Genomic DNA, 15727 nt, shown 5'->3' on the forward strand with positions numbered 1-15727 from the left:
AAGAAAGAAGAAATGGGCAAGGAAAATTTTTCCGAACGGGAAAAAAGGGTTTCGGCACCAAACATCATTTCACAACACAATTCATTTTTGGCTAAATCAATTTCAATAATCATGAGAATGCACATACAGGCCCCTACAATCTGCCCAAAGTATCTTCTATGTAAACTAAAATAAAAATGAGTCAGATTGATTGTGAATGCATCTATGTTATCCATTACCTCTTCCTTTCGGTTTCTTTCAACCTAGACCGGAGCTAGTACCTGGTACAGGCCTCAACATTGGATGATTTAGCGTCGGCTGGGCAGCCCCTGTGGCATTAAACATGGCATTTTGAGCCGATGAGGACGGCTGTATGGATGTTAAAGGCATCCTCGGCCCCAACCCTTGCATTGATTGACGTGGCACGAATGGCATGTGGGGATTGACTGGTTGGTTGTTGCTGTATCCTGATATGCTCGGTTGTGAAGCTGAAGGTGACATAATCTGTTGCCTATTGTTACCAACATTATTATTGGACATGGAAGAACCAACACCTGCTAAACTCATGGGCGAAGCTCCAGCAGGTCCAAATTGAGTTGACATAATGCGGGCACGTTCACTAACCATCCTCTGCCTTGTCTTCTCCACTTGTTCGCATTCTTTCATTAGGAAGGTTTCCACTTCTGCAAACTGCTTTAACTTCAGCTCCAATCTCTTCAACTGTCATAAATTGCACACTAAAGATAAGAATACTAATCTTATTCAGTTTGAGTATGACGTCATACGATATTAATTAAACCCTGCTTAGTAAGATATAGGTAACTCAAGGAACCAGACACAGGTAAAAATGTCAGGTGTTATGTTATTGCAATGTATGGCAATGTTATGCCCAGATAGGCTTTTGACATTCGGATAATATCCAGTGACCAAGGATATGACATTATCCCTGTGATTGTGTGAGATAGAGGACAGAACATGAAGTTGATAAACTTTTCTAATCATATAATAATGTTAATAAAAGTTGAAAGTTCAGCAAATAAAGCAGCTCCTGTCAAAATAAAACAAGTTTCTCAGAGCAAAAACACAATGAATTTCTGTGGATATAAGTGGGTACTCGTTTGGCCCATTTTCAATAGAGATGATCCATCTCGGGTTTGTACACCCAGGATACCTTTTAGTCCAATACCCAGGTAAGGCTATCAACAGACACCAGACAAATTGAAATAAAATATCCAAGATCCTAAATACTGAATGACAATCACAAAGGACAGCTATACATGATTTGTGTTATGACTGGATTAATACGTGAGACAATAGTTCTTTAAATCTTCCAATTAACACATCAAAATATGGTTTCTTAAGTACGCAGCTAAAGTCAGATTTAGAAAAGGACCTCTTAGTTTTTGTTCCTAAGAGGTTCAACTCCATCTTCACTTATCTTCTTTTACTGCTTTCTTTTTTCGTCTGATAAGAAAAGTCTCATCTTTACCCATTAACCAACTATCAGACAGCAACTAATACTAGGAAAAATGGCACAAGTCTTTTTTCTTTTCTTTTTCAACTAATACAAGAAAAAGGAAAGAAAAAAAAAATACAAATAAGGAAAGAAACAGTTACATGTACCAATATTTATACCTGATGATTTATGATATTAGCAGATAGCCTCTGAATTTCCCGTTCTTCGTGATCAGCAAACAATTTTGCCTTTATTGCAGCTGCAGCAAGCCCGGCCTTGGCAGCAGCTTTTACTTTTTCTGTACGTATTGGAACCACCCCTGCCTCACTTTGACCCCAAGAACCATGGCCTGCTGAGTTCTTTTCTGTAGATGAATCCATGAATAACTGGATTAGTTGAGAGAGAGAGAGAGAGAGAGAGAGAGAGAGAGAGAGAGAGTATGAAAAAAGAACATAAAGAACTGGCCTACCCTTTTGCGGAATTGAATTTGCAGAATTTCTATAAGTACCACCTTCTCTACCATGTATACTCTCAGGGTTCATCCTTCATTGGTCAAAAAGAGATTTTATGCAAACAGGAAAAGATTCACTATCAATAAAGAAAATACACCAATTACAATAAAAAACTTTTTGGAGTTTCCAATGCGTTCACTAGATTAGCAGTACAAGAGACCCCTCATCTTTTACTAAAAAAAATTAACCAGGCAACTTGAGGGTTAAAAATAGAGAAGGGGGGGAGGGGTGGTAACTGCGGATATTTAACCACTAAAAGTCCTATGAGCTCCCCAGGGAACTATTTTAGTATTAAAAATATAAAATGAGTCTGCTGTAAACATTACAACAAAGGAAAAACACCTCTGGCCTGATCCTTCCATTATACTTGTAGAGGCAGATACACCATTATCCTCAGAAAATACCGTCAAGGCTGCATGGGCACAAGATGCAGCGACTCTTGGCCCAACAGAGGAGGCCAGAAACGAAACCTGCAAAATAATACACATGTTAGCTATGTAAGAACACAAGTGAAGTCCAGAATACCTTTCTCTCGCATTAAATTTGCATTATAATGGAGAACACAAGTGAAATCTGGGAGAACCTTTATCCCTATTGATAAATTCTGCATTCATGAATCTAGCTAGCGCCCCTCTAGACCTTTTTCAGCATGCCTTTAAATGATTAATCAAATTACACAAGAATTCTGATAACGCTATGTTAAGAGAGCGTGTAATCTTGAAATCTAATCACTCAACCCTCTATTATCAGTTTTTATCTAGCATTCTTTTTCTTTTGTCATTTGTTCTTGCACTAGTTGTAGGCTCACCTCAATGCCACTCTCTCAAGAATGTAGAGTTATTATTAAGTGAATGCTTTGCAACCTCAGAATGAATGTTTACAATGCATGGCCCTAGTCCCAACCACGCAATAAGAACGAAAAATTGAACCAAAGAAAATCTTTACAAGCTCCCATAAGCATGTATGCATTCATTATCTGAGTTGGGAACTTAGAATCAAATATACTCAGTTTATTACAATAATTGCCACTCTATCAAAATACTTATCCTGAGTCCAGACTGCATAGGCTAGCCGCATCTGTTTAAACCATTTCCATTTTCCAAACAGATGAAAAAGTCGCATCATGAAAAAATAAATAAATACACATGCTTCCATTCTCTTTGATATTAGGGGTGTGTCCAAGATACACAAATAAAGAACAAGTAATCATGCTTCTTTTATAAAACTGGGACACTACCTTTCAAGAATACGTGCCCATATGTTTCAAGGGAACTATAAGAAAATAAAGGATCACCATCAGATTAGTCACCTACCAGGGCCATGACTGGATTCCCAGAATTCGCAAAAGGGAACCTACTGTCAGAATCAGCATCTTGTAGGCAGGATCCTAAAGACAAATTGTGAAAAGATAAGTTGGCATGTAATTTAGAAAATACATTAGGATTACTTGAGGATGAGAACCATAGGTAAATAAAAAAACCTGCTGCATCACCATTTGAACTTGAATGAAATCCTCCACGACCATCTTTATCTGACAAATTGGAAGACAGGGACATGCCCGGAACTTCAATATTTTCAAGCAGGCCATCCTCCACAGGCAAACGAAGAAAATGAAGGATGCATTGTGCTTTTGATTTTGAACCGACATACTCAGCAATTTCGTTCCAGTTCTCATTGTGTATTTCCATTGCCTCGAGCAGCAATAGGGTTTCTTGATCGGTCCAACTTTCCCCATCCAAATCACCATAATCTTTTGTTGAATCAATCCGTACAAAATCTATGCTTGAATGACCAACAACATATCTTCCCTCATGGAAGCAATTAGAGCACAGCAATACATCAACCTGAAGCACAAGACACCAATTAACTACAGTAGAGAATAAGAATTCAACTAAACTATACTTATCCTAAGAATTAATATAATTAATTTGGTTCAGCTACAAGGATCCTTTGTCTCAACCAGTGTTGCCCCACCTTGGGCGGCCCAAGCACTTGGCGGCTGGACACTGCCACTATTAATCTCTAGGTGTTTAAAAAATAAGAAGGGGCACCTAGACCTACGTAGGCATCTGCCTAGCCCACCTAGGCACCCCCCCTAGGTTGTGATTCTCACTTAGACAGAAAATAGATAACTTTCATTTTGTATTTTAGTTTTTCAATAAATTGTAAGAGACTTGTTGGATACTTGGATGAACGGTCATTATATGCTTGTTCCCCATGTTTTCAATATGTTCTAGTACTTTATAATTTATATGTTATTTAAATAAATTTAATAATAAAACGCCTAGGCCCCCACCTAGGTGCTAGGGCCGACCGCCCCAACTAGCCCCTTTTAGAACCTTGGTCTCCACTCAATCTCATCAAGGTGACATATTATCTTTAAACATATAAAGGCAAACTTCAACGTCATTCAAATAGAAGCAACTTTTGAGCTAAATAAATCCCATTTTAGGTTTTTCTGTTTAATAATATCTTTCTACTGAGTAGGGAAAAAATATAAAAGATGAAAATGTTAATTTATCAGGGGAAATCTTGGGGTAACAAAGTTTCTTAATAAAAGTCCAAATCTTATTAAGTTTGAATTACCATGAGATTAAAGTCAACTTACCTGTCTATCTATAATCAGTTATGAACTACCTATCAGATGGTTTTAAAGCTTTAGAGGTGTACTCGGGTCCAAACTTGGCCCCCTCTCGCTAACTTGAAGGCATTAACTACAGATCAGATGGTTTTAAAGCTTTAAAGGTGTAATTGTGTCCAAACTTGAACAAAGGCTTGAACCAGCATTGCCATTGATAGAGCCATGAGCTAATGTGCTGGTGTTTACATAAAATAACATAACAGGCCACAATACACAGGTGTCGAGGACATGCTGTTAATAGTAATGCATCTAATATGGAAAAGGAAAATGTGGCAGCAACTACTAAATGTGACATTTGAGCCAAAAATTATCACAAGAACCAGTATAAGCTCAATATCAAATCATGAAAGTTCAATTGCACTTGAGGATGCCAATAAATTGAGTCAGTTTGTATAACTAGTTAAATTTTCATTGAAAACTTATTGTGGTATCTTGCAGTTGGCCTGGGAGTCACATCAACATGAAAGTAACATGCCAACAAGTACTGCAGAGTATTGTTCTTGTGCAAAAGTGGGGTTAGGAAGCTATCTAAACCAACCTTCTGCCATTTGACACACAAACTTCATTTCCGTACAATCAACTGTGTGTTAAATTGTGTCACATGTTGTCATAGTAACTACTTACTGCAGTTTCATTCATCCTTTGAAGAAAAAACAACATAACATGAATGGGATGAAAGATACGTACCTCTTTCTGTGACTGATAGTATACACTGGGAAGAGAAGAAGAACAGTAATTGCAATGATTTTCAGATAGACGCTTCCGAATTGTGTTGTCCAAATCAGAGACATCATCATCACCATGACATGGCAATGACGAATAAACTTCAGCTGCCTTAAGCCTACATCTGGGCTTGTCAAATTTGATTAAACTATCAATGGACTTCAGAGCAGCTGATGGCACTTGAATCTCACTATTTACCTCCTCCCTTAAGTAAGAACTGCCATTGCACGGCTCATGACTGGGTGCTTCAGCACAGTAATTAATAATTCCCCAGTGATCAAGAAAACGAATTATTCGAGTCAAATCTTCAGTACTTAGACGACCTAATAATTGTTGGAAATCAGAAAATGCAAGCCTTTTTTCTGGATTTTCCATGTATTTGGCAACAATTTCATTCCTACAATGCATGTATAGCTCAGGAGTATGATCTGATGATTTTCCTGAGAAAAAATGCGGCACCACCTGTCTCTCCAGTCGATGCACTGTGGCAGGTGAAAACCAATCTGCAAACAGGAGAATCCCAACAAGCAGAAATCCATATTCAATATGCATCTATATATGCAAAAAATGCATTATAAACGTGTACAGCAGTTTGCAACAAAAGAAATCTCAACGCTTTAAGGTGCAGATAATATTATAACCATATACGATACTTGCTTGATATAAAAGAATCCAAATCCTTCTAAAGGTTAGCTTCGTCAGAACCCAAAAGTAAATCTTTTGTTTGGGAGAATATCAGAAAAAAGCATCTCGTTATGTCCTTTTCCAATCATATAACTGTCATAACGCCAGTCCAGGTTAGCAAATCAAACAAGTGACAAGTGTTGAGTAAGGTCAGTTCAATTAGGCCTACCATGAAAGTTCCATAAGACACTAGCATAAAAGTACAACAAAGATTTTCCAGAAAAACCAATCTCGAAAAGAGTTATTAAACATCGACACTTCCCAGCCACTTTCTTGCACAACAAAACAAATATGAAATTCTGCAGCTAACAAAAGTCTGATGAAACTTGAATCCCCATTAGTCATTACTTCAGACTATGATCCAACAGATAAACAAAATAAATTGCACAAACCCAGAAGCAATTTTGCAGTGAAATTCGAGGAGACAACAATTAATGCAACCCATCAAATACCCAAAATCTGTAACATATGGAGCTTCAACTATAAGGCAACCATAAAATACCCAGAAATTCTACTGCTTTAGCAACTGTTTGCCACTTTCTTTAGCTCACAAGTAACTGAGATAGAGAGAGAGAGAGAGTTGAATAACACATACATACCTGCGTGCATTGGAACCACATGAACTCTGTTCCCATACCGCTTCACAACGCCACGGCCCTCCATAGTCGACGGAGGTGTGACCACGTAAGCCGCTCCGGAGCCATCTGCACGGTCCGGATCCAACGCCGGACTATCGGCAGGCACGGCGGACAGCGCCTGGAGCTGACCGTACGACACATTCTCCAATACAATCGGACTGGCGGGCCCCTTGGCATCCCCGCCGCAATGATTGGCTCGCTCGAGCGCGACGAGGGCAAGAACGGAGGAATGGGGCCGGTTGACGGTGCGCAAAACGACGGGAGGGAAGTCGCTTACGCGGACCCCACCGTCGAGGACCTCGGTCTCGTGAGGGGCGGGATCGGGTGCGGGAGCGGATTGGGGGTTATGTTGGGGGTCCTCCGAGTCGTCGTTCGGGTCGAGCTCGTTGTCGTCGGCGTCGTCATCTTCGTCGTCCTCGCGCTTGTTCCGGCGAATTTGGGCGTCGCGCTTCCGCTTCCTCCATTTGCCGCGGGAGTCTGGAAAATTCAAAACAATAAGAGAGTGAAAACAAACAGAAATTATGGAGCGCCGATTGTTGTGCGTGTGATTAATTGAAATGTGAGGGTCTGAATTTCTAGAGAGAGAAAGAGATGTAGAGAGAGAGGGCTTAGGTTTGAGTTTTACCTGAAGGAGAAGCAGGCATTTTTAGGAGAGAGAGTGAATTTGTGGGGACTTTGATTGGCGCAGAATTAGAAATCAAAGGCAGAGAGACGACACGAGAGAGAGAGAGAGAGAGAGAGAGAGTATGTAGTGCTTTGCCTTCTCTGTTCCTTCTCAGCTTTGTGTTTTTTACTTTGCTTTCCTGAGCAAATTCTTGTTTTCAGGATTTCTTTTTCCTCTCTCTTTTATTCTTTTGTTTTTTTTTTTTTTTTTTTAATTTCTTTTCTTTTTTGTCATTTATTTCCTTAGTCGTGTCACGCGTCGCACATGCACAATCATCTGTTCATAACTTATTTTTCTTTTCTGTACTATGAAGTGCATTATACACGCATTTAACAGTCAAATTAAGTCCCTCACGCGTGTAACATCTTTTTTCGATATTAACAATGTACATTTTATATGCACTTAATCAGTATTATAGGATGCTAGCGACTTTTCTCATTTGAATCTTCTCATTGTACATTTCCAGCTCTCTTTTTCATCTTATAATGCTACATGGCAATTTGGACGGTCAATTTTCTAAGTCATCCTTTAAAGATCAAATCTACCCAAAATCAATCTAGATCTTAAACCATTTAGTCATCTTAAACTTTTTAATAGATAAACAAACCATGTTATTAAGTTAAACACATAAAATTTGAAAACTTTAATTGAATAGTTAAACAATTTTTTATTTAATTGATTTTTTGCAGAATCAATCTTTATGTAAACTAGAAAGTATTTGTTTCAATCATCGTGCTCTTTGGCTAAACGAACTTGTCATTACATGTAACTTATGTTCCTTTATGTACTTTCAATGTGTGTAGCGCATACACTTATAGCTCGTTTACTAATCTGTAATCAGAAGGAATTGAGGATGAATTGATATGAGGTGGAATCAGAATCAAATTTTTATTGAAGTTGTTTACTAAAGTGTTCTAGAATCTGAGAATAAATGGTAATGATTTCATATAAGTTGTTTACTAATATACAAATTTGAATGAAAACTAATATAATTACTCAAATACCCTTGTCCTAAATTACTTATTTTATATACTAATTAATAGAAAAAATCAAATGCACTTTTCTCCCAATATCAAACATACTACAATGTACAATCCTTTTTCAGAATTTTAATCATTGCAATATTTTTATTTTTAATAAACTTTAATTCTTATTATTTTATTTTATTTAATATTTTCAAGAGTGAAAAATAAAACCATCAAAAGAATTTTAAATATTATATTTCCTCTTTAGAATATCTTAAACATAAAAGAAAATTATCAAGATTAATGTTATAATTGATAAAAAAAAAACTTTAGGAAAAAATATGGTGCACTATATGCGACTCCTCTTTTATCCCTTCCCCCTCTCTATGCGACTCTAGCCCTAGCCTTAGCCCTCTTTCTTCTCCTCTCTCTCTTCCTGATATGCACCAATTCTCAGGTTTCCTAACTCAACATGCAAGTAGCAGTAGGCTAGTAGCAATGGTGGATTAGCAAGGAAGGAAAAGAGAGAGAGAGAGAGAGAGAGAGAGAGAGAGAGAGAGAGAGAGAGAGATATTAATATTTTTCTTTTGAATATAACTGTTGTTGATTCTCATTCATAATTGGTTACATATATTGTTCCCCAAACTCTCTAAGCCAACTAGCACTAACCATTTAACAACTTAATTAAAAATACTTATTTAATTGCTAAACTGCAATTAAGATGATTACAGCTATAACATTGCCCCGCCCTTCAATTAAACCTTGTCTTTAAGGTTGCAGTTAGAACTTGAAGTCTGGAAATCTTGCAGTAAACTCATCATAGTCTTCCCAGGTAGATTCTTCAACATTTTTGTTCTTCTAGTGGATAAGCAATTAAACCCCAGCTGCATTGTTCTTCTTGTAAACCCTTCTATGTAGCACTACTATAGGCTCTTGAACTTGTAAACCATCATCAGTAACCAATGGTAACAATGGCATAGGATTAACAACATGACCTAAATGTTTCTTCAAGTAACTGACATGGAAGACTGGGTGTATCTTTAAGTCTTAAGTAGCTTCAACTTGTAGGCCACATCACCAATTTTTTCAAGCACTTCAAAAGGGCCATAGAACTTAGGATGAAGCTTGTGATAGGCATGAGTTGTGAGTGACTGCAACTGATAGGGAATAAGCTTCAAGTAAACCAAATCTCCCACATCAAAAGTTCTCTCACTCCTGTGCTTATCTGCTTGCACTTTCATCATATTCTGAGCAATGAACAAGTTAATTTTAAGCATATTCAACATTCTGTCTCTAGCAATCAGGCCTGGTTGGACTTTCTAATTTAGTAGAACCAAGTTCATAAGAGGCAATGTGTGGAAGAGGCAATCCATAGACAATTTCAAAGGGGGTGAACTTAGAGGCAGTGTGAAACGAAGTGTTATAGCTCTGTTCAGCCCAAGGAAGCCATTGGAGCCACTTCTTAGGTTGACAACTTGTAAAGCATCTCAAATAAGTTTCTAAGCACCTATTAACAACCTCTGTTTGGCCATCACTTTGGGGGTGGTACCCCAAACTCATGCACAATTTCGACCCTTGTAATTTAAAAAAAAAAAAAAAAAACTCTCTCCAAAAGGCAATAAGGAAAATAGTATTCATGTCACTTACAATGGTCTATGGCATGCCATGTAGCTTAGAAATGTTTTCCACAAATTCTTGGGCTACCATGCTAGCAGTGTATGGATGTCCCAAGGCTATAAAATGTGCATACTTCGATAGCCTATCCACCACCACTAAAATCACTGATTTCCCTTTGCAAGAGGGCAAGCCATAAATGAAATCTATACTTATATCTGTCCATGCTTGCTGAGGTATTGGAAGAGGCTACAATAACCCAGGTGGTGAGATAGTTTCATATTTATTCTGTTGACAAATCTTGCATTCAGCTACCTAAGCTTTAAGGTCCCTCTTCATCCCAACCCAATAGAAGCCTCTTTTCAATCTTTGGTAAGTCTTCAACACCCTTTCATGACCTACCAAGGGTGTGGAGTGGTGCTCCTCAAATACTTTTTTCCTCCAAATAGAATCAACAGCTAGGATAATTATGCCATTGTATTTCAAAAAACCATTGTCAATGTGGTACTTAGAGGCAACAACATTAGTTCCAGAGGCTTGATCTTGTGCTTCTATTTCTTGCTTCTTCACTCCTGAGTTCATCCAGCCAACCAAAATATGGATAGGCGATAGCTAGAACTTCTTCCTTATTTTCCAAAGGTAGCTCAGAAAGAGGCTTGGAACCTGGTGCTCTAGAGAGAGCATATGCCATAATGTTCTCCTTACCATGTCTGTATTGCACTTCATAATCAAACCCCAACAGCTTGGATACCCATTTTTATTGAAATAGGGTATTTGTTCTTTGGCTCAAGAAGTATGTCAAGCTGTTGTGGTCTATTTTGATAATGAAATGACGCCTTTGGGGATAATTTTGCCATTTTTTAACTGCATACACAATTGCAATAAGATCCTTTTCATAAGTTGACAAAGCCTGGTTTCTGGGGCCTAAAGTTTGACTTGCAAAAGCGATAGGTTTTCCCCTTGCTGCAAAACTACTCCAATGCCTAGACCAAAAACATCACATTCAACAATGAAAGGTTCTGCAGAGTTGGGTAAGGCTAGTAGTTGGGGTGAAGTCATGGTTTGTTTTAGCCGTTGGAAAGCTGCCTCAGTTGCTTATGTCCAAAGAAACCCTTCATTACCAGTGAGTTTGTATAATGGTTGGCAAATTTTGCCATAACCAAAACCTGTTAAACCCATAAATCCCCTTAATTCCTTCACATTCTTAGGGGTAGGCCAATCCATTATAGCTTGAATTTTAGCATGATCTGTAGAAACTACATCACTAGAGACTATGTGGCCCAGGTACTCCACTTGGTACTACCCAAATGAGCATTTCTATTTCTTGAGGAACAATTGGTGTTTTTGTAACAACTTCATTGTTTTCTGCAAATGAACTAGATGCTCCTCCCAAGAGTGACTATAGATTAAAATGTTATCAAAGAACACAAGGATAAACTTTCTCAAATAAGGCTTGAAGATGTCATTCATGAGATTTTGAAATGTTGCAGGGGCATTAGTGAGGTCAAAAGGCATTACAAGGAACTCATAGTGCCTTTCATGAGTTCTAAAAGCTATTTTTTCAATGTCATCCTCGTGCATCCTAATTTGATGGTAACCCAGCCTGAGATCAAGCTTACTTAGCAACATATAATTCATCAAGAAGATCATCAATCAGTGGAATAGGATACTTGTCCTTGATTGTAAGGTTGTTCAATTCTCTATAATCCATGCATAATCTTCATGTTCTTTCCTTTTTCTTTACCAACAACACTGGAAATGAGAACGGGCTATGACTAGGCTTGATAAACCCTAAATTAAGAAGTTCTTGCACTGCCTTCTCAATCTCATCTTTCTGTGTAGGTCCATAATGATAGGGTCTAATACTTAGGGGCTTAGTCCCTAGGATAAGTGGAATTTTGTGATCATGTGTCCTGTGTGGAGGCAACTATGAAGGTTGTAGAAACAATGTCTCATATTAATGTAGAACTCAACCTGCAAGTAGTAGTAGCAATGGCGAAATAGCAAGGAAGGAGAAGATAAAGATATATATATATATATATATATATATATATGTATATTTTTTTTCTTTTAAATATAACCGTTGTTGATTTTTCTTCACAATTGGTTACAAATATTGTTCCCTAAACTCTCTAAGCCAGCTGGCACTAACCATTTAACAACTTAATTAAAAATACTTATTTAATAGCTAAACTACGATTAAGATAATCACAGCTATAACACTTCCTCCTTTCTCTCTTTCTCTGTTTTCTCAGTTACTCTCGCCATGTGTTGCTGACTCTTCTACTTTGGCGGTTGTGCTATCTGCGGAGAGTATCGACGTAAAGTTGGTTATCATCGTTGCCGAGAATAGGATTTCTCTCGATCGTCATGGCTTGCAACGTTGTTCAAGCCAACGCGCCTACGAAAGTCGATGAGTAGTGCGGATGATGTTTGGGGTGGAGCACGGTAAAGTCTTGGCTGATGAGTTTTGGCTTTTTGTTTTTCTTTTCATTTTTTCTAATTCAAATTTTGATTGTTGAAGTTGGAGATGGGTGCGATGGTTATATATATGGTGGTTGTTGTATTTGTGGTAGTTTTATGAGGGGTTGTGATGGGCGTAGTGGGGATGGTGGTGGTAGATTCGGGAAAAGACAGAGGCAAAGGGTGGGTTGGGATTGTAAAGGAGTTGAAGGCAAGTAAACTGGAGGGAGTGTTTTGAAATTAACGAATAATATGTACAAATGTTGGATTCCTGAGGGGTTCATTTTTCGGGAACTCTATTACCACCTTACTGTCAAGAATCCGATTCCTTGATTTTAGAAGGTCTAATTCCCCATTTAAAATAGGTTCCCCATATATTTTCATTCCCAAAGTGTTAGTAAAAATTCGAATCACCTATGGAAGAATCGAATTCCTTTTTTATGCCTCCATTTCGGTTTGGTAAACACACTAATAATCAGTTATGTGGTTAGACTAATTCACACTTATATGTGTTGAGTGCATAAAGTTATAGTTTTATGCCCTATTTTACTTAGGTTTTTGACTTAAAATCTCTATGCATCACAAGGTATTTTGTTGTTTATATTGTATTTCAAGATGAAAGTAAGGGCTTGCAGAAATCATCTTATTTTGAATATTGTAACAAGTGGCCTAAGATCCTCCAGAAAAGGCCCTTGCAGAACAACCAACTTGCGAGCTTTGCCCTGAAGTGCTCCAAACGAATTAGAAAATGGGCCATATATGGTTGAAAAGCCCAAGAAGTCTTCTTTCAGATGGCCTTTACAACTTGTGATTTGGAGGTTTTGACAAGAAGTTATGATAGAATAAAGATGAGCTGTTCAGTTACAAATTCTGATAATAGCTAGTTTTCAGTTACTCCAATTCTAAAATATGGTTGTTATGAGTTATAAATGAGAGTCAATTCAAGGATGTAAATGTGTCAGATGTTAGATAAGTCCTAAGCCTTTTAATAGGAGACAAATACTCAACAAAATGAGGAGAATCTGGAGAGAGAGCAGGAGTCTTCAACCTTGAGCAGTTTCTAGGTTCTAGCTTTCTTGACTTTTTATGTATTTTGTTTTTACGAATACTTAGTGCTGCTTTGAAGCCCTAGACATGATTGAATTAATGTTATGATGTAGCTTTAGTTTATCAATTTCATTTGCAAGCTAGAATCAGTTTTCTGTTTCAATCATTTCAAGCACATCTTAGCAACCTTGTTTATGTTTGCTTTCTGTTGAGAATGATAAGGATGACTACCATATCTTCTTTCATTCATTAGCAACATGTGGTTAGGTTCAGAACTAATCATGTAAATTGATTCTATGAAGTTCTAGGATAAATGCCATGTTCGAGGGTTCATGTCATGTTCATAATCGTCTTCATTCTTAATGAATTTCTAGGTGCTAAATCTGAGTATATGTCATGCTAGGTTGCATCTACAAATACAAGTTTTATGTATATGCCATGCATCTAACATGCAAAGTAAGAGAGAATTCATACAATCTAGTTATATGACATGCTAGATATGTGAACATCTTACTTGTGCATTTGAAAGGCATAAGTTAAAAGATAATATCACTGATTTAAGAATGTTTAGGGGAAGGCCTTTGTTTATTTGAAGTCAGAAGTTCTAAAAACATTTCTAACCTATTCCATGTCTTAGGTTTGTTTTTAGATAGTTCTAATTTTTCACTTTTCTTTCTATCTTTATTTCTTTTCCAAAATTACTCGAACCCCTCATTTTAAGTCATATGAGTCTTTATTTCCTTCGCTTTTCTCCATCTTTGCTCATGCCCTAACCTTTAGACTTTATAGGCCAGTGGCAAACGTGCTACTTTTCTAGAAGTAGACAAGCTCGCGTAGCCTATGTAGTCGTAGGTGTTGGTGTATAACCTTGCAAGGTTGTTAGCCATATGGTTGGCAGCTGGATGCCTTACTTACTTACAAAAGCAGACAAGTCTGTGTAACCACTAAGCTGTTAACCTTGACTTCTTCCAATTTCGTAGGTTGCGTAGTGATAAGAGCATATTTATGCTACTTAGTTAACTTATTTTCTTGCATTTTCTAGCTAGTTTCTGTTTATTATAGTGATTTAAGCTATTTTCGTGTGTTTGTAGGTCTAAATGACAAAGTTGGCAAGAAAGTGCAATTTGGAGTATTTTGGAGCAGTTTTGGGCCAAGAATGGATAACACATGCATAGAGCAAGGTGGATGGATGTTTTTGAAGTTCAAGATGCTAGGAATATGTTGAAGAGATGAAGAAAATAAAATCAAGACTTGGAAGATAAGGATTCAGCTAAAAGGAATGAACATTATCCAAAACCTTATCTTATCCAACATTATCCAAACTAACATTATCTTATCTTATTCTATCATAATCTTATCCTACCTTAATTCCAGCTGCAAGGGGAGGATCAATTTCACATTAAATCACCTAAATACCTGGTTTTAGAAGCCTTATCACATGCCCTAGATTGGTGCCGCACCTTTTATTCCTTTTCTTCTAGAAATCTGCCAGAACACGATTTCTAGAAGCTTTGTGCCGAATTCCCTAGTCCTTTTCCCCTAGGATTGTTTAATCCTTCTCCTCCACAACCTTTGTGCTGAAACCCTAGCCTATAAATACATATCTCTAACCATAATTTCGTAACACACACATAAGAGCCTAAAAATCAGAAAAATATAAGAGTGCAGCAGGTTTTGAGGGTTGTTAGAGACTTGTGACGTGCTTGCAAGGAGAGGAAGGACTTGTGCCGTGCTTTGCAGCCAAGGATTGTGCCAAATCTGCCATTGGAGTGCTGGAGCGTTTCTGGGTTCTTTCTATCCTTAGTTTTAGTCCAATGGTTAGTTTAATTTGGTTTTCAATTATGATGAACATGTGGAACTAATTTCATTTTAGCTAGAGAAGAATTCAAAGCCATGAACATATGGGTGATATGAATTGATTACATCCAGTTATGATTTCATAAATCATGATTGCAATTTACTTATCTGTTTGATTGATAACTTGTTCTTGTATGTTGATTAAGGAGGCCTACTTTGTTTGCATGCATGAATTTGATGCTTGGATATAAGGGAATTTCACCTAATTGTTATGAACTTATATTCGCACTAGTCATGATTGTATTAAGTGAATTCTTGGCAGGAGTATCATGCAGTTCATAGTTACGAATGCCTTGTCAATGCGTATGATTATCATAGAACTTAATGATCTTTGATATGTATCTCTATTATGCAATTCATGTAGGGAACTTGATAAGAATAATTTGGTTACGTCGCTGAGTCCAATCCAATGAATTTAGGAAAATCTGAAAGTTAATTTGTGCTTCTCATGATTAATTTGGGGCATTGTCATTCATGGTTTATT

The 15727-nt window shown here is 37.4% G+C and overlaps 1 protein-coding gene across 2 annotated transcripts; it reads right to left on the reverse strand.

The window, feature by feature from the left end:
• Positions 1 to 67: 67 nt before the first annotated feature.
• On the reverse strand, positions 68 to 7460 carry LOC126631644 (SWI/SNF complex subunit SWI3C-like). 2 transcript variants are annotated; one of them, XM_050301769.1, is made up of 9 exons: positions 7259 to 7460; positions 6595 to 7110; positions 5276 to 5814; positions 3440 to 3791; positions 3261 to 3334; positions 2290 to 2417; positions 1905 to 1978; positions 1615 to 1799; positions 68 to 699 (listed from the first exon to the last, which is right to left on the reverse strand). In XM_050301769.1, the coding sequence occupies exons 1-9, from the start codon at positions 7275 to 7277 to the stop codon at positions 238 to 240; spliced, it is 2349 nt and encodes a 782-aa protein (XP_050157726.1). In that variant the 5' UTR covers positions 7278 to 7460; the 3' UTR covers positions 68 to 237. The 2 variants fall into 2 exon arrangements, with proteins under 2 accessions (XP_050157726.1, XP_050157725.1); XM_050301768.1 differs by having other exon boundaries at positions 3428 to 3791.
• Between the last annotated feature and the right edge of the window lie 8267 nt (positions 7461 to 15727).

Source organism: Malus sylvestris, chromosome 8 (genome assembly GCF_916048215.2).
Source record: "Malus sylvestris chromosome 8, drMalSylv7.2, whole genome shotgun sequence".
NCBI lineage: Eukaryota > Viridiplantae > Streptophyta > Magnoliopsida > Rosales > Rosaceae > Malus > Malus sylvestris.